The sequence below is a fragment of the Dendropsophus ebraccatus genome, chromosome 3 (genome assembly GCF_027789765.1).
Source record: "Dendropsophus ebraccatus isolate aDenEbr1 chromosome 3, aDenEbr1.pat, whole genome shotgun sequence".
Taxonomy (NCBI): Eukaryota; Metazoa; Chordata; class Amphibia; order Anura; family Hylidae; genus Dendropsophus; species Dendropsophus ebraccatus.
Genome location: NC_091456.1, coordinates 175,480,112 through 175,500,691, shown reverse-complemented (window position 1 = coordinate 175,500,691; position 20,580 = coordinate 175,480,112). Strand labels below are relative to the sequence as shown.

The window sequence follows — 20,580 nt, the reverse complement described above, 5'->3', positions numbered from 1 at the left end:
GGTATTTATATAGTACTAATTATCCTTAGAAAAATAAAAAGGTGGGCCATTCAACAAGGCTGAAAAAGCCAGACCAAAGAGAAACTGCTGTTTTAAAGGTGTGGCTTAAAAAGGCTGAAAAAACTGCATAGGAAAATAGCCTTACAGTAAACCCCATAAACTCATGCCAGTGTTTAAATGAATACAGTAGCTGTCCCCTGTAAATCTAGGTTCACGTCACGTTTTCGGCCCCCCACTGGGCTATACATCAGGAACTTTTAGAAAAAGGATGATGAAGTTAGCCCGATGTGGGGCTGAAGGCCTTGTTGACGTAAAGCAACTCTGTACCCACAATCTGCGCCCCTTCATATAGATGCATTTAATCCAAGATCTGTCCTGGGGTCTGTTCAGCAGGTGACTGTCCTAGTTATTTTCCTAAAAAAAAAAAAAAATTTCTTTAACTTGCAGCCCTGTGTCATACTGACGTGACCTTAAGTGTCTGTGCCTTAGGCTTGCACCGCCTCTCCGTCCCTCCTCCATACCCTCTCCATTATTAGGTATGCCCCTGGGCAGGATTTCTCCTAATCATCACTTGTCTGATCACTGCACACTTGCTGGATTGTTAAGTCCCATGTGCAGTGTTTAAAAAAGTGATCCTGTCACCTGATCACCCCCAGCAACAGGATCAGGAGGTATCAATGGGCTTTTATCTTACCACTCATAGTAGGCCATTGTAAATTTCCCTAGGAGGACTAAAAAAAGAAAAGTATTTAAATAAATAAAAGCTACTACAAATAATTAAAAAAAATAAAAAAAACATTAAAAGAAAAGAAAAAGGTTTTCATTCATTACGTAAAGAAAAATTAAACAATGAAGTCACGGCTCTTGGAAGGTGCCAATGAGTTAATATTAATCCCTTCTAACGTAATAGTCTTTGTTGCTTTCCCCCTTGTGTCTTTCTTAGAAGGCAACGCTGTGAATTCTCGGAATTTTGATCTGTTCTGTGTTATAATTGCGGATAATTATGTTTCTGGCAGATATTGTACTATGACACTTGTCATTCCTCGCTTTTTTTCCGGGAAACTTTCCCCGGTTACAGCACCTCGTACATTCCCATTTACACAGCTTCAAGGGCAATAACAGGCTGAACAATATCCTGGAAATTTTATTTCAACAAGGTATCTATCTAAACTTTCAGGTTTATTTAGACCAATGGCCTAATGCATTTTGGGTAAAATAATAACTACTATTTCTGTTTACTTTTTAAAAATAGGCATTGCAGCAGGGATTGTGTGCTTTATGGCAACTGCAATAAATGGGAGTTAAAGGGATTATCCTGGATTAGAACGAAGGTTCTTTTTATTTGCAGAAATGGCAACCCAAATATTACCACCATATGGGATTAGTAAACTCCTCCTGCTTGCACTCACTGTGCATGAGGAGACCTTTGTGCATGACACAGCAGCAACAATGTAAGGCAACCACCGCAGTTCTGCACACAAAGTTCGCTCACCAGGAAGTCAGCACCCATCAAAATGTATAAATTATATATAATATAATATGGTTTAGGTGGCTCAGTAATACACAAACTGAGCAGCCCACAGGGAATCTGCCCAGTGTGCCAGATTGTCAGTACGGGCCTGGATGTGTTTCAAGTGACTCTGTAACCACAATCTGACCCCCCCAAGCCACTTGTACCTTCAGATAGCTGCTTTTAATCCAAGATCTGTCCTGGGGTCCGTTTGGCAGGTGATGCAGTTATTGACCTAAAAACTACTTTTAAACTTGCAGCCCGTGCCAAATGGCCAAGGCCTAGATTGTGTATGCATTAGGCTGGCTGTCCCTCTCTGTCCCTCCTCCCCGCCCTTCTCATTATTAGGAATGCTCCAGGCAGATTTTCTACTATTCTTCAACTGTGTCAGCACGGCACATGGGCTGGATCGTTCCACTGCAGAGGATTAGGAAAGAGGGTGGGGAGGAGGGACGGAGGGGTGGTGCAAGGTTAGGGAACAGATACTCCAAGCCACGGTCGTTGGGCACAAGGCTAAAGTTTAAAAGTTGTTTTTAAGGACAATAACTGCATCACCTGCCGAACGGACCCCAGTACAGATCTTGGATTAAAAGCAGCTATCTGTAGGTACAAGTGGCTTGGGGCGGGGGGGGCAGATTGTGGGTTCAGAGTCGCTTTAACATTGCAGCTAGGCACTAACAAGTAATAACAGAAAGAATCCATGGACAGGTGTGGCACCATATGTGGAAGAAAGCAGCCATGTTTATTAGTCTTTATTATAACGTGATGACCTGTACAGCAAGGCTAACACATGGGTTAAAATATTAGGGAACATCAGCCTATTTCAACTACAATAGTGACCAATTTGAAAAGTACAAAATTTAGATTTTTTTTTCATGTTAATACTGGTGGACAAATAGACAAAGCCTCCAAAACTTAAAAAAAAAAAAAAAAAAGCATATAATAACCCGATTTAAAGGGAACCTGCCATATTAATCACGCAGTCTGATCAGTAAGCAGCAGGTGGGACTGAGGAGGCAGAAAGAATGTTTATATAAAAACACACTCAAACATTATTTTATTTTAAAATTTTAATTCCTGCCAAAAGTAGGCTTAGGAGTCCAGTGGGCGGTCTGATTCAATGACTGACTAAGTCTTTTTTTTGTATAATGACCAATCACGTGGCCAGCCACAGCCCGTGCTGTAGACTAGTTGCAGTCTTGTAGATAGGTCTCGTTATACAGGGCAACATCAGCCTATTCCCTCTGTAATGGGCTCTAAGACCGCCCACTGGACTCTTAAGCCCAGCGAGAACCAACAAAAAGAAATCACATGTTACACTGAATATTTTCCCACAAAACTATATATCAATCTGCTCAGCTCTTCCTGCTCTATAACAGAATGCCGAAAAACTGGACGGCATTTTCACAGCGACAAGTTCCCTTTAATAAAATGTGTTGTATTCTGTTGATTCGCTCCCTTTAAGATTCATGGAAGAATGTGAGGAAACATCATGGAGAGGACAAGGCTTGTGTGATCTTGTTTATTTTCAGCTAGTACAAGTGGTCGGAGGACGCAGTGAGTGTTTACTTCCACTTAAGAGATTTACCCTTCAAATACACTTCTACCTAAAATCATTTGCCAACCCGCAGCCGAGCAGCAGGAGCCCGTATCCAATTGTAGATTTGGCTTCCGAGGTGGCATTCATCAGCAAGTGTTTGCTAGTGGAAATACAGACGGTCTGATCTCACCTGGTGTCGGCTCCGCCATGTCATTTCCAAATACACAATTTCTTTCTGCGTTGTGCACAGTGGAGCGGTCAGACTGAACTAACACGTTGTAATGTGAATTCTGCTTTTAACACGTCTGAAATGTAGCGGCACTATGAGTGACGTCTACTGCTCGGAAGTCACCGCTTCATCAGACTGTAAATATCAGCAGTAAAGTTCATTTCATGCATTTGCAAGGAAGGTTATTATAGAAAAGCTGATATATTCCTGCACATAGGGGCAGAATTATAGCACAGTGGTACCTCGGTTCTCAAACTTAATTGGTTCTGGAAGGCAGTTTGAGAACCGAGCGGTGTCTTCCCATAGGAAATAATGTAAATGTGTTTGATTGGTTCCAGCACCAACCAATAATTACCTACAATACCCATATATTACATTGATAAGTGCATAGTTTAATCTCTACAGTACAGCACTATATACTGTACAGGACATTACAGAGCAGCACTATATACTGTACAGGACATTACAGAGCAGCACTATATACTGTACACTACATTACAGAGCAGCACTATATACTGTACAGGACATTACAGAGCAGCACTATATACTGTACAGGACATTACAGAGCAGCACTATATACTGTACAAGACATTACAGAGCAGCACTATACTGTACAAGACATTATACACAAGAAACATTCAACAGAACCAGCAATTATAGTACAGTAGTCACTGACTCCTTACTAATCCTTTACTGTATAGAGTCCCCCCCACCCCAGCACTGTAACCAATGGGAGATGGTGGTGCACTGACTGTACTACTACTGTACTGTATATGCACTCCAGCAGTCTTATACAGTACAGGATGGGAGATGTTGGTGCACTGACTGTACTATTACTGTATTGTATATGAACCCTCACCAGTGCTAAACTCTCCAGGTACAACCCACCATCCACGCTCACAAAAATGTTCAGATACAGAGTACTTCAAGACTGGGGGCCCGAAAAGTGTTTGAGAACCGAGCAAGAGTTTGAGAACCAAAGCAAACTTTCCTTGAAAATACAGCTTGAGTTCCAAGCAGTTTGAGAACCGGGGTACTACTGTACTTGTCTCCTATATACAAGAATATAACTGCTATAATACTGCTCCTATATACAAAAATATAACTACTATAATACTGCTCCTATATAAAGGAATATAACTACTATAATACTGCTCCTATATACAATAACTACTATAATACTGCTCCTATATACAAGAATATAACTACTATAATACTGCTCCTATATACAATAACTACTATAATACTGCTCCCTATATACAATAATACTATAATACTGCTCCTATATACAAGAATATAAATACTATAATACTGCCTCCTATTTACAAGAATATAACTACTATAATAGGGACCCATGTGTATCAGATACCTGCACGATGGTACATGGGGCAGTATGGCTTGATCAATTCATACACAAAATTTTTTTTTATTTAGCCTAGGGGCACTAGTATCAGCCATAGGTGTGAGGTGCAGCACTTTTTCTTCCGTGAACCGCATTTTGTTTCTCTCTTTTCTCCGTGTTTTGCACTCCTCCTGGTGAGACCCACATGACCGTAATTAGCAGGAGACACCTGAGTGCACATGGTTTTAATCCCTCCTGTCTTTTCCCATTCTGTCTGCAGCAGCTATGGTGAGCGCAATACCTCATCCAGACTTGTGCTGTTTGGGGGCGGCCTTCTCCGTCGGCGGTGCTGGCCAGGTTCTGGTGTGGTGCAGGGCCATTCCATGGCCCACCTTCTCTGCTTGCGCACGTTTTGCGGGGATTGTGGTCGCTGACCGGCACAGTGATGTTTTTTGGTTAGGGACTCATGTGTATCAGAAGACCTGCACGTGGTACATGAGGCAATATGGTTTGGCCAAATTATATACCAACTTCTGATGTTGGTTTTAAATGTAGCTGAATAAGCTTTCGTGTCTGCCATGGGTGCGATGTGCAGCCATTTCTGTCTTTTTGGCTTATGCATATATAACTACTATAATACGGCTCCAATGTAGAAGAATATAACTACTCACACTACGTGTGAATATAGCCTAATAGTGCCTCCTATATACAAAACTGTATGAGACCGTCTGTTCTAAGAAAAGATCATCCCGGCCGGTACTGCGGTACCGGTCGGATGATCTTTAACGCCGCCGAGTTCTGATGCAGCCACATCCGTGCGCGCCCGCATAAGAACTCCCCACAGCACGCTATGAAGCGAGTGGCCAGAACCGCTCAATCCTTTGTGTGAACTGACAGGGTTTTCTGCGGTCGCTATTCTCTGAATAGCGGCCGCAGAAAACGGACATGTAATTTTCCTATGGCGCCGCTAGGGATCCGGGCCGGAGTGTATACCATGTGTATACACTCCATCCGGGATTCCCTCAGCCTGCAGCACTACTTAAGCACTGCAGAAATCACGGCCGTTGTAACATCGGCCGTGATTGCTGCAGAACTTACGTAGTGTGAACGTAGCCTTATAGTAGTTATATTCTTGTATATAGGAGCAGTATTATATTAGTTATTTGTGGTTTGGGACTCGTGTATCAGAAGACCTGCACGTTGGTACATGAGGCAATATGGTTTGGCCAAATTATATACTAACTTCTGATGTTGGTTTTAAATGTAGCTGAATAAGCTTTCGTGTCAGCCATGGGTGCGATGTGCAGCCATTTCTGTCTTTTTGGCTTGGATATTGGTTATATTCTTGTATATAGGGGGCAGTATTATAGTAGTTATGAACTGGAGAGAATGGAACGGCTGCACATCCCATCTATGGCTGATACTAATGCCGCTAGGCCTATATTAAAAATCAACACCAGAGTGTCTGTATATGAATTGATCAAGCCATATTGCCCCATGTACCACCGCGCAGGTCCTCTGGTCCACACGGGTCCCTACGCTAACTCCACACCGTGTCGGTCAGCGACCGCCAACCCCGCAAAGCATGCACGTGCAGGGAAGGGAGGCCATGAACGGCCCTGCAACCCCAATGTCACAGGACCAGACCCAAAAAGCCCCACCAAAACCCAGCCAGCACCACCGGCGGGGAAGGCTGCCCCCAAACGACACAAGTATGGATATGGTATTACACTTACCATTGCTGCTCTCACGTGTTTCACAGTTCTCCCTCTCTGAACAGCTAGCACTCCTTTATAAGACCCACAGGACCAAAATTAGCAGGATATGTCTGTGCTCACATGTCTGGACCCTATGTCTTCCCCATTCTGTGAGAGCAGCAATGGTAAGTGTAATACCATATCCATGCTTGTGTCGTTTGGGGGCAGCCTTCCCCGCCGGTGGTGCTGGCTGGGTTTTGGTGGGGCTTTTTGGGTCTGGTCCTGTGACATTGGGGTTGCAGGGCCGTTCCATGGCCTCCCTTCCCTGCACGTGCACGCTTTGCGGGGTTGGCGGTCGCTGACCGACACGGTGTGGAGTTAGCGTAGGGACCGTGTGGACCAGAGGACCTGCGCGGTGGTACACGGGGCAATATGGCTTGATCAATTCATATACAGACACTCTGGTGTTGATTTTTAATATAGGCCTAGCGGCATTAGTATCAGCCATAGATTGGATGTGCAGCAGTTCCACTCTCTCCAGTTCGTGATTATAGTAGTTATATTGTTGTATATAGGAGCAATATTATAGTAGTTATATTCTTGTATATAGGAGGCAGTATTATAGTAGTTATGGTTCAGGGAAGAAACAGAGTGCTGCACCTCACACCTATGGCTGATACTAGTGCCGCTTGGCTAAATATAAAACACATCAGAATTTTGTGTATGAATTGATCAAGCCATACTGCCCCATGTACCTCGTGCCGGTATCTGATACACATGGGTCCCTACACTAAGTCCACACCGTGCCAGTCAGTGGCCACCAACCCCGCAGGCGTGCACAGCCAGGGAACAGGGGCCATGGGACGGCCCTGCGACCCCCATGCCACAGGACCAGACCCAAAAACACCACACCAGAACCCGGCCAGCACCGCCGGCGGAGAAGGTCGCCCCCAAGCAGCACAAGTCTGGATAAGGTATTGCGCTCACCATAGCTGCAGCAAACAGAATGGGAAAAAATAGGAGGGATTAAAACCATGTGCACTCAGGTGTCTCCTGCTAATTGCGGTCATGTGGGTCTCACCAGGAGGAGTGCAAAACACGGAGAAAAGAGAGAAACAAAATGCGGTTCAGGGAAGAAACAGAGTGCTGCACCTCACACCTATGGCTGATACTAGTGCCGCTTGGCTAAATATAAAACACATCAGAATTTTGTACATACTTGTGTCGTTTGGGGGCAGCCTTCCCCGCCGGTGGTGCTGGCCGGGTTTTGGTGGGGCTTTTTGGGTCTGGTCCTGTGACATTGGGGTTGCAGGGCCGTTCCATGGCCTCCCTTCCCTGCATGTGCACGCTTTGCGGGGTTGGCGGTCGCTGACCGACACGGTGTGGAGTTAGCGTAGGGACCCGTGTGGACCAGAGGACCTGCGCGGTGGTACACGGGGCAATATGGCTTGATCAATTCATATACAGACACTCTGGTGTTGATTTTTAATATAGGCCTAGCGGCATTAGTATCAGCCATAGATGGGATGTGCAGCCGTTCCATTCTCTCCAGTTCGTGTTTCACAGTTCTCCCTCTCTGAACAGCTAGCACTCCTTCATAAGACCCACATGACCAAAATTAGCAGGATATGCCTGTGCTCACATGTCTGGACCCTATGTCTTCCCCATTCTGTGAGCGCAGCAATGGTAAGTGTAATACCATATCCATACTTGTGTCGTTTGGGGGCAGCCTTCCCCGCCGGTGGTGCTGGCCGGGTTTTGGTGGGGCTTTTTGGGTCTGGTCCTGTGACATTGGGGTTGCAGGGCCGTTCCATGGCCTCCCTTCCCTGCATGTGCACGCTTTGCGGGGTTGGCGGTCGCTGACCGACACGGTGTGGAGTTAGCGTAGGGACCCGTGTGGACCAGAGGACCTGCGCGGTGGTACACGGGGCAATATGGCTTGATCAATTCATATACAGACACTCTGGTGTTGATTTTTAATATAGGCCTAGCGGCATTAGTATCAGCCATAGATGGGATGTGCAGCCGTTCCATTCTCTCCAGTTCGTATTATAGTAGTTATGTTGTGGGTTGTGAGATGTAGAGACCTGCACGGCTCCAAATGTTGCACTGTATGGAATGGGTCTGTGGAACGGTCCTGAGCCAGACAATGAATGTGGATATGGCTGCTGGGCGGGGGTGCAAACCACAGAGATAAGGTGTACTACAGTTCAGGAAAAAAGACACGTAGTAGCACTCACCCGTACTTCAGCTTAGCAGCTTTATTGCATCCATAGGTAGCGGGGAGGGGGAAGGTTCAGGTGTGTTCGCGTCCTGGGACGGCCGTTTCGGGGGTACGCCCCCTTTGTCGACCAGGGGGCGTACCCCCGAAACGGCAGTCCCAGGACGCGAACACACCTGAACCTTCCCCCTCCCCGCTACCTATGGATGCAATAAAGCTGCTAAGCTGAAGTACGGGTGAGTGCTACTACGTGTCTTTTTTCCTGAATTATAGTAGTTATATTCCTGTATATAGAAGCAGTATTATATTAGTTATATTTTTGTGTATAGGAGGCAGTATTATAGTAGTTATATTTTTGTATACAGTATACTGCAGCTTAGTTATTTCAGACTAAAATTAATCAACTTGGTTCTCCTAAAATTCGTGTAATTCCCAGCATCCTTTCTGTAGTAGCTGAGAGCAGTCACTAGTAGCCTTTACAAAGTATATTTCTCAGCAGGGTTCAGCACGTTTCCAAGACTAGTGAGCACTGAATTTTTATGATCTAACAACGTTGTAAGATCCAGGCATCTTTTCTCTCTGACAGGTCATTCCTACCATAAAACATGTGAGGCATATTGGAGACATCTACATAATAATCATACTAACATTCCTCATGGTTTTTTGCTAAATCTGACTGTTGTACACTCAGCCGAGTGCCTAGACCGTGGCACCACACTGCCCTCTAGTGATTAGTCCAGTGTAATTAAAAGAATTACTCATACAAATGTATAATAAATCCAAAGCTGCATTTGAGATTCTTAGCAAAATGGCTTTTAGCACCCCCTTCTGGTTGAGTATGTATAGAGCGGTCTGTACAGCTATGCACTGTATATAAGGTACTTGTGTCAAGTGTTAAAGGGGTATTCCACTCAAAAATAACTTTTGATATACGGACAAGAAGAGAAAATAGCGCTGCACCTCACACCTATGGCTGATACTAATGCTTCTCAGCTACATTTAAAAACCAACTCCAGGATGCTGGTATATAATTTGATCAAACCATATTGCCCCATGTACCAGCGTGCAGGTCTCGTGGCTCACATGGGTCCCTACACTAACTCATCACCGTGTCAGTCAGCGACCGCCATCCCCGCAAGGTGTGCACAACCAGGGGAGGGAGGCCATAGAACGGCCCTGCAACCCCACTGTCACAGGACCAATACCCAGAGGCCCCCGTAAATCCCAGCAGGCACCACCGGCGGAGAAAGCCGTCACCAAACAACACAAGTGTAAACAAGGTCTAAAACACTCACCACACTCCAGCAGGTAGAATGGGAAGGATAGGAGGTGCAAGTCATGTGTGCACAGGTGTCTCCTGCGAATTGCGGTCATGTGGGTCTGACCAGGAGTAGTGCAAACACTGAGAAAAGGGAGAAATGTAAAATACGGACAAGGAGAAAATAGCGCTGCACCTCACACCTATGGCTGATACTAATGCTTCTCAGCTCTATTTAAAAACCAACTCCAGGATGTTGGTATATAATTTGATCAAACCATGTTGCCCCGTGTACCAACGTGCAGGTCTCCTGGCTCACATGGGTCCCTACACTAACTCACCACCGCGTCAGTCACCGTTGTGCGGAGATGGCGGTCGCTGACTGACACGGTAGTGAGTTAGTGTAGGGACCCATGTGAGCCAGGAGACCTGCACGCTGGTACATGGGGCAATATGGTTGCATCAAATTATATACCAACATCCTGGAGTTGGTCTTTAAATGTAGCTGAGAAGCATTAGTATCAGCCATAGGTGTGAGGTGCAGCGCTATTTTCTCTTCTTGTCTGTATAACTTTTGATATGTTGCTGCCCATGGTGAGACTAATGGTGGTTTTACACGGAACGATTTATTGTTCGAATTTGCACGATAACGGTCAAATTCGAACGATAATCGTACGTGTAAACGCAGCGAACGATCAAGCGACGAGCGAGAAATCGTTCATTTTGATCTTTCAACAACTTCTCAAATAGTCGTTGATCGTTCGCAAAAAGTTTGCAGATGGTTACATGTAAACAGTCTTTCAACGATTTCACCTATGTATGAGATAGGCTTAAGCGATCGCAAAACGATTTTTCTGTACGATGTATCGTTCCGTCTAAACGCTGATCGTTACTAAAAAAAAAATCGTTCATTCAAAATCGTTAATCGTGCGATCGGGCGAATTATTGCTCCGTGTAAACCCACCATAACAATCCCTTTCATACTTGTAATTATCTATACAGTCTCCTTACCCCAGTTCTGATCTGGGGGAACTGTGTGAGCTTCTCTCTCCCCCTTCTCTTCTGAGACAGCTGATATAAACATCCCTGGTAGGCTTTATCTGCAACATTGTGCGCCTGTGCTAGTACACAGCTCTCAGGTCCAGTCCACAAAACACCATCCATGTACAGACAGAATTCTACAGATGCAAGGATGACCCCTATCCCTCTTATTGAAATCTCTCTTTAACAAAAAAGGTAGGGCCCTATTACATGCACAATGAGTTTGCGCAATGCTGGATTGTTGCTGCAGCCTTCTGCTTCTATCATTCATTGGCCACATGGCCCCTATAAGGCTCCGTCCACGAGGCGCCGGAAGCCCTTTCGGAGTCCGTTTTAAAGGGGTTATCCAGCACTACAAAAACATGGCCACTTTTCCCCCTACTGTTGTCTCCAGTTCAGGTGCGGTTTGCAATTAAGCTCCATTTACTTCAATGGAACTGAGCTTCAAAACCTGCACCCAAACTGGAGACAACAGTAGGAGGAAGGTGGCCATGTGTTTGTAGTGCTGGATAACCCCTTTAAGCTCCATTCACTTCAATAGAACTTAGTTGAAGACCCCACCCAAGCTGGAGACAAGAGCGGGGCTGTTTCTGGAAGAAAGTGGTTATGTTTTTGTAGGGCTGGCTCATACCTTTTAATTACCAGACCAAAAAAAAATGGCCAGTGTTTTTTCTTTGTCCCATTAGAGTCCATTAATGACTGACACATACAGAAAACCTGACGGACCCCTTTAAGGGCGATGTAATTGAGGAGGCTCCATCTCTGTTGGTTGGTGCAGCAGTTCAGCTCTGTATGTTCTGTATGTGCCAAATGGACTCCAAAATGGAGGTTCCATCATCTTGTCGTTATGGGCTGATGATCACAGGGTCTACTACATAGGACGAGATCCACATAATAAAGATGCAGAGTCTCTCAGCCACTGATATTTTTTACACTGTACGTAGGAACATTCGTAGGTGGATTTACCATACTCTAAAAGCTGTAACTGCATGGAGGCGGCCATGACTGACTTCAGTATACAGTGACCCCCCCAGTACTATACATATATATACCTCACAGTATCTACTGATTCATTCTCCGAGGAAGGAGCGGAATGGTTTCAGTCTAATAGACCTGAGCTCTTCCTACGTGACAGATCCACTTGTCTAATCACGAAGTGAATGTCGGCGGCTGCACTATCACGCTTCAAAGAGGTAACAAGGCGGCGAATGTGAAATGAGCGGTGTAAATGTATAATCACTTCCCAGGTCTCACGTTCTCTGTATATTTATAGATGAGCGAGGAAACAAGTATGAGGCACCAGGGACTGATGAGCCCCCCCACTTCTGATCCCCCTTCCCCCCAATATAGATGCTCCGTGGTGAGAAGACGACGCTCTAACAGGTACATGATTGGGATTACTGGGCCAATTAAAAGCTAAGCATTATCCTCTATGGTTGCGACGAGGCTCCCCAGCAGTTGTGTTGCATGCCGCACTAGCCCCACCCCCGCGCAGTTGCATCTCACGCACCCCCTATCGCATCTCATGGCTCCCCAGCAGTTGTGTTGCATGCCGCACTAGCCCCACCCCCGCGCAGTTGCATCTCACGCACCCCCTATCGCATCTCATGGCTCCCCAGCAGTTGTGTCCTTACCAATGAGATTAAAGCTGCAACTTCACTTGCCCTTTGCAGGTTTTAAGCCCAGCTCCATTCACATTGATAGGAATTGTCTTGCCAGTTTCTACCCCTAGCTATTGCAGCACTTCTGGGTGGTTGTCTCAAAGATTTCAGACTACTTAATATCGGTTCTATATTTTCCGTAACGGAATTTGAATTGCCATGTAGTGACTGCTCCCTGGACATATGCTGGGCTTGTGCCTATATAGAGCAGCCAAACAGAACAGACAGAGCTGCAGTGCAAAGTCTGCTCACTGTACTTCAATAGAAAGTGTTCATGCCTGGCAAGCCATACAGACAGAGCAGAGCATGCTCAGTATAGGTCAGTAGCAAGTACTCCTGCATGTTAAGCCATACAGAAAAAGCAGAGCATGCTCACTATACATTAGTACCAAGTACCTCTGCAAGAAAAGCCATGCAGAAAGAGCCGAGCATGCTCACTATATGTCAGTAGCAAGTACTACTACATGCCAAGCCATATAGAAAGAGCCGAGCATGCTCACTATATGTCAGTAGCAAGTAACCCTGCATGCCAAGGCATACAGAATAACTGGAATCTGAAACCATGCTGATTTTGTCTAGTAGTTGGCCCCGCCTCCATCCATAGAGGTGACTCCACCCCATGACCTGTTTGGGTAGATAAGGGGCGGAGCAAGATTATGGGACATTTAAGCAAATATTTTCATAATAAATATTGCATAAACTACGAAAATCATCAACTCAAATTCCGGCCAATGTTGCACTTTAACTTTTATAACGCCCCTTCTGACATATTACATGACGTATAACATATTTGTTTTTTAGCCCTGGCCTATTAAAAATTCCTAATCTGCTCCATCATACCAGTTCTACCAGTTTCTCAGTCAATAGAAATAGAATGAGTCATACAACAGAGGAGACGCTTCACCTGGTACATGATGGTGCGAGGAACTGTGGCAGCCAGAGGTGACAATAACATTATGGGACAAGGCTAAGAGGTCGGGGTCGGGATGGATATTGTCCGCTGTCATAGGACACAGATAATAATAATAATAATAATAATAATAATAATAATAATAATAATAATAATAATAATAATAATAATAATAATAATAATAATAATCATATGATAATAATAATAATATTGAGAATGAAAGTATTTTCGAACACAGGTGGACAAGGAGAGCCAGGACATCTTAAAGAGTACTCTGGCAAACAAAAATATTTTCTATCAAATTAACTATTTTCAAAAAGTTATACAGATTTGTAAATTTACTTCTGTTTAAAAATCCAGTATTGTTTCCAGTCTGACACAGTGCTCTCTTCTGCCACCTCTGTCCATGTCAGGAGCAACATCTAGCAGTTGGAGTAAGGAACAGCGGCTTCCTGACCTAACCTGTGACACTAGAGTGATACACTTTTACCAAGGTGCAAGGAGAAGGAAAACACGTAGTGGGACACTACACACATTAGACTAGACACTATACACTAGATTTCAATGAGAACTGAAATCTACTTAAAAGAAAAAAAAATTCCAGTCCTTATCAGCTGCTGAATGTCCTGCAGGAACTGGTTTAGCTTTTCCAGTCTGACACAGTGCTCTCAGCTGCCACCTCTGTCCATGTCAGGAACTGTCCAGATCAGTACCAAATCCCCATAGAAACCTCTCCTGCTCTGGACAGTTCCTGACATGGATGGAAGTGGCAGCAGAGAGCACTGTGTCAGACTGAAAAGAATACACCACTTCCTGCAGGACAGACAGCAGCTGATAAGTACTGGAAGACTAGAGATTTTTTAATAGAAGTAAATTACAAATCTGTATAACTTTCTGAAACCAGTTGATTTGGAAAAAAAAGATGGACTACAAAAAGAGGGAGGGAAAGACCACATACCCACTACTCCTACAGGTGGGCTCAGTTGCAAACAAGCTAACCCCAGTCGGAATACAGATAAAGGGAGGGAAAGACCACTGTGGCTATATGATACATAGCCCACTACTCCTACATGGGGGTCTCAGGTGGATACAAGCCATGTCCACATGGGCCATAGCTAGGGGAAGACCATTCTGTATAACAAAGTTATCAATGACAATATGAGCAGCAGGTTTATCTGCAGTCCTATGTAAAACCACAGACAAAACATCATCTGAGCAACTTGAGCACCCCCAACAATGCTAAATTATGCCGCTCTACCATCTATCCATCACATACACACAGCCATCTCTCCAGCAAGAGTTTACGTGATTTATCTCCACGGTCTCGACTGAAACGGCAGCTGGAAAAACTCGTGTTTGTTTCTCTCACTCTAGACCCCAGCTGTGTGATACACGTTTCTCTTGATTGTATCCGCGGTATCCCAGCTGAGCGTCTGCGTGAAGCACTGGTGACATTTCCAGAAGTCTGGCTGGGTTCACTTAACACAAATGATAACACCGCGTCCCAGAAATAAAAGCAGAATTAGGAGGCCTGGAAATAGGCAACAAGTACGAGGCTGCAGGGGGCGGGAGAGGGACGGTCTGGTATACACGGCCAGATGCTACAGAAGATAAGGGAAGGTGTGTCAGAGAAAGGGGACTCCCCTCCATTAGCTGAAAACTGGGACCCCTTAAAGGGATTGTCCAGCGAAAATCTTTTTCTTTCAAATCAACTGGTGTCAGAAAGTTATATAGATTTATAATTTACTTCTATTAAAAAATCTCCAGTCTTCCAGTACTTATCAGCTGCTATGTGTCCTGCAGGAAGTGGTTTATTGTTTCCAGTCAAACACCATGCTCTCTGCTGCCACCTCTGTCCATCTCAGGAACTGTCCAGAGCAGAAATGGTTTTCTATGGGGATTTGCTACTGCTCTGGACAGTTCCTGACATGGACAGAGGTGGCAGCAGAGAGCACTGTATCAGACTGGAAAGAAAACACTACTTCCTGCAGGACACAAAGCAGCTGATAAGTACTGGAAGACTAGAGATGTTTTTACAGAAGTAAATTTTAAATCTATGCCGGGTGTATTTAATCATCCCTTGAAACAATGTCTCTTAAGCCTGATGACCTTTGACTCGACATTCTTGAAACTTCTAGGAAAAAAAAAAAAAGTAATCTAATCTTCTCCCAGTTACCTATTTCTGATGATGAACTTGGATATGATTAACCCAAAAGTAAGGCCACTGACTTATCTTTTACTGTATCCCAGAGCAGCATTCATAATTCTGCTGGTTGTGTAAAGAGATCAATAAAAAAGGAGATTGTTGATAGAGACCTTGCTCCTATAATAAAATAAAATTTGCTATAATGTTTATATACTACTTTCTATATAGCATATAGTACAGTGCCTTAATAGAAAAATATATAGAAAATATATTACAAAATATACATATAGAAAAATACATCAAAGAATCACGTAGTAATGCACCACTTCATATCACTGTCTAGAAGTAAAGCAGGTCATAAAAAGTAAAGTCTAAAAGTTTAAAGTGGGCCGTCAAACCTGCACCTCACACCGGTTGCCTTGTGTCCAGGAATGGGGGTTACCACTCCTGCCCACTGTGACAGGTAGCCCCCAGAACACCAGTGCCCACCAGCATTGGCCCTCCAGCTGTTGCAAAACTACAATTCCCATCATGCCTGGACAGCTGAAAGCTGTCCAGGCATGATGGGAATTGTAGTTTTGCAACAGCTGGAGGGCCAAAGCTTCCCCCATTCCCGCCTCACAGTCTTACCCCATACAGTCAAATAAAACAAAAATCAAAGCTATAAGTAAAAAAAAAAAAAAATCTTTAATGTGCACTCTTTATTCTATATAATGAAGTCGGCACAGTTCTATCAGGCTCCGCATAGCAGGCACCAGCCATCTATTCTGATGATCATAAGACACTGGGGTAAGGTAACAGTGGACGGCCATATTATAACCACATCACACACCAGGCTCCCGCCAATTCACTATACAATTACGGATTTTATGCTTGGATGGAAATATCCCGCCTGGTGAAATGAGAAGGCAAAGGCAATATCTGCAGCAATGCGATCGCGGATTTACATTCAGAATAGAAGCGGGTTGAAAAAAAAAAAAAAAAAAAAAGATCGAGCCGAGAATACATGAGGATGGGTAATACTGCAGCCCTGTCTAAATTGTTCCACTGTATTTATAACAACAAAATGTAAGCGAGTCTGCTAATTTCTTTGTTTAAAAACATTCCTGTGTGTTTCCATGGTTACAGACTACAAACAAACCCTATGTGTAGTCTGGTCATGTGTTATTTCACTCTGTCTTCTTTTCTAATACGTCTAGCAGAAGAGGAGAAGGATGGAAGAGTGTATCACACCTCTGCATGATAAGATTAAATAGGGCTTGATTTTACTATGTAACCATGGAGACACATAGGTGTGCATAGGAGCTGCAGACACAAAACGTTAACAGTACTCAGTGCTACGATATGCCTGGAGGCTTATTACCATATGAAGATGTTGACACAAGTTCTCTTGTTAGGGCCTCTGCTGGGTCCCTTACAGGGCTGCTTTTGCCATGAGGCGGAATGAGTATCTCTCCTCAGGTGGCGGATTTTACGGTCCCTAAAGGGGCTGCATAATCTATTACCAAAAATGACAGCAGCCAGGGCCCCCGCCCTCTCAGTCCCTGGGCCGCAGATAACCTCTATCCCCACATCATGGTCGGGCTTGGTCCGTTACGTCACCCGGACCACGAACAAACCAGGGGTGACCGGAGGTCGTGCCGGGGGGGGAGGGGGTAGTGTGGGCCCTGTGATCGGGCGGGCAGTTAACTCGTCCTCGGGGGGAAAGGTTGCCAAGATAAAGAATTGCGGCGGGGAAGACTTTAATGAGTGTGGGTACTGAGGGGGGGGGGGGGGGGGATGTGATTTCAAATTTGCCTCAGGTGCCTTAACATAAATAGGGACTCAAAAGAGTCAAAATCCACCTTTACTCTGTACTGTCCCTATTCTATTATATTAGACCATTGTGAGTGTGAAATGGGGTGTGCAGGACTTGTTCTAGCCAACCTGGTAATGTATATCAACAATGTGTAATACTTCCTCTCACCTGTGGTGGCGCTGCAGGGAAATTAAACCCTCACTGACAGAATTCCCTAAATCACCAGGGCTCCCTGCACTCAGAGGGTAAAATCACAGGGGACTATGACTGACAAGTCTCTTTGAGGGTGTTTCGGAAGGAGGGGGGGGGGGCATCATTTTACAACTTTTGCATTTTTTTCCCATAGAGAAAGTCAGATTTTATCAGATTTTATCATGACAACCAATTCATCACCCACCGCAGAGACTATAGCAGAGCAAACACACATAATAACAGGACAGTGTTTGCTCAGGTCTTTTCTTCCATTACCTGGCTCCGAAGATGTCCTTCTTAGCTAAGTCAATGCCAGATACAATCTTCACTCTGAGGATACGAGACTCCTCCTAAGGAAGAGAGAAAAGGAGGGGAAGGTTATTAATGTGTAAGAAAACTAATAGGAAGGTACATACAGCAAGACTATATACAGGTGTATCCACCTCTCAGCATGTACAATGTATCAGTATAGAGTGAAGGCTGTAGAGCTCACAGAGCATTGTCTAGACTGGATACAATTGTATCACTTCTCAGCTGAGAGCAGGACTGGCTATGTACAATGTATCAGTCTGGAGTCCAGGCTGTAGAGCTCACAGAGCATTGTCTAGACTGGATACAATTGTATCACTTCTCAGCTGAGAGCAGGACTAGCTATGTACAATGTATCAGTCTGGAGTCCAGGCTGTAGAGCTCACAGAGCATTGTCTAGACTGGATACAACTGTATCACTTCTCAGCTGAGAGCAGGACTAGCTATGTACAATGTATCAGTCTGGAGTCCAGGCTGTAGAGCTCACAGAGCATTGTCTAGACTGGATACAATTGTATCACTTCTCAGCTGAGAGCAGGACTAGCTATGTACAATGTATCAGGCTGGAGCCCAGGCTGTAGAGCTCACAGAGCATTGTCTAGACTGGATACAGCTGAGAGCAGGACTAGCTGTGTACAATGTATCAGTCTGGGGTCCAGGCACAGATCTTGAGAAGTAAATGAATATGTTCCAGGACGTCACATTATACCCCGACTCCCTATTCCCACCGACCCTCTCCCGTTATTAGCAGGTAGAGTCCACCAGGCGCCATCGCGCTGACTTACACATCTGTTATGATTGTCAAGAAGTGTCATAAAAGATTTCATAGCTGGAACCTGCAGCGGTGATGGCGTCAGAGCTGTATAATAGTGATTCCAATAAAAAAAAAAAAAAATCATATAACTGTGACCAATGAAACTTCCACTAGGAAATAAGGCGGAAAACATAGAAGTGGAGGAGAAGGTGGTGTGTTATACAGTATATACCTGTCTGACTGGAGGGGGACATGTAGCCTGGGAAGCTTCCCAGGGGCTGGATGGGTGGTCATGGGGTGTCCCTGGGCAGACTATTTCTTGGCACACGTCCATCCATCACCCCATCAGTGATTATTAGTTGATAATGCAATGTCTACAGCCAGACATGGAGGAGCAAGAGGAAGGCTCTAGACCACCATGGCTGTTAGAATTAAAAGGGGTACTCCTGTAATTTTTTTTCTTTTAAATCAACTGGTGTGAGAAAGTGCCAAAGGTTTGTAATTTACTCCTATCAAAAAATCTCCAGCCTTACAGTACTTATAATTTGCTGTATGTTCTGCAGGAAGTGGTGTGTTCTGACATTGCTCTCTGCTGCCACCTCTGTCCATTTCAGGAACTGTCCAGAGCAGGAGAGGTTTTCTATGAGGATTTGCTATATTATATACATACATACATTTATTTATTTATTTTTATTGCCAAATCTACATAACTTTCTTACACCAGCTGATTTCACTGGGGTACCCCTTTAACTCTTCTAAACCACTAAGATAATAATTTAACCTCTCCACTGCCCTAGATCACCGGGGATGTTATTATCCTCTGCACTCCACTAGACCACCAGGGACATTACTATCCCTTCCCAGCACCTGCCCTCTAGTTAAAGGGCAGTGAATGGATCAATAATACTATAAGATCTTGGGACGCTTCCATTAATCTCTAGCCCACCAGGGATATTAGAATTAACACCTGCACTGCTGAAGAGCTCTGGGGATGTTATTATCCCTCCATGGCACCAACCTTGGAGGGATGAGAACAAAAGGATGATCCTAAACATATTGCATTGTAAGGATTATCAAGGAATGATTGATATTAAAGTCAGGATAATATGAAGCGTCACAGCCCCAGATCTCATCCAGATTAACATATCTATCTATCTATAAAGAATACTTCCAGAGCTTACATTAAAGAGCGCGTCTCACACTGGAGGACCTATCTTGTCCTATATTGCATAGACCAGGGATGGGGAACCTTCTGCCCTCCAGCTGTTGCAAAACTACAATTCCCATCATGCCTAGGCAGCCGAAGCTAAAGCTTCAACTGCCCAGGCAAGATGGGAATTGTAGTTTTGCAACAGCTGGAGGGCAGAAGGTTCCCCATTCCTGGCATAGACAATGAATATCAATGAACATAGTGTAATTCTTCAATTTACCTGTGGTGGCGCTGTCGGAAAACTCAATACTTATTGTCAAGTTATTCCACATATTCCACTGTATGCTCCTTAAGATATCAGTTGTAATCGGATTTCTGTTAAAGGGGTACTCCAGCATAAAATTTTTCTTTCAATTCAGCTTGTGTCAGAAAGTACCAGAGATTTGTAATTTACTTATTATATTAAAATAAAAAATCTACAGTCTTTCAGAACTTATTAGGTGCTGTACGTCTTGCAGGAAGGGGTGTACTCCTTCTAGTATGGAGAGCAGGAGAGGTTCTCTATGAGGATTTGCTGCTGCTCTGGACAGTTCCTGACATAGACAGAGGTGGCAGAAATACTGGGAGAAATACACCACTTCCTGCAGGACATACAGCAGCTAATAAGTACTGGAGGACTGGAGTGTATACACACATATATATATATATATATATATATATATATATATATATATATATATATATATATATATATACACATACACACACATACAGTAATAATACCCTACAGAAATTTCACATGTGCCACTATAGGTAATGTAT

The 20,580-nt window shown here is 44.3% G+C and overlaps 1 protein-coding gene across 3 annotated transcripts in view; it reads right to left on the bottom strand.

Annotated features, from left to right (window-relative positions):
- Window positions 1–20,580, bottom strand: part of NEDD4L (NEDD4 like E3 ubiquitin protein ligase) — a 248,052-nt gene that overhangs the window by 127,192 nt on the left and 100,280 nt on the right. For all 3 annotated transcript variants that reach the window (XM_069963179.1, XM_069963180.1, XM_069963183.1), the window contains exon 2: window positions 17,822–17,895. In XM_069963179.1, coding sequence (XP_069819280.1) covers window positions 17,822–17,895 — 74 coding nt within the window. The remainder of the gene's footprint in view (window positions 1–17,821; window positions 17,896–20,580) is intronic.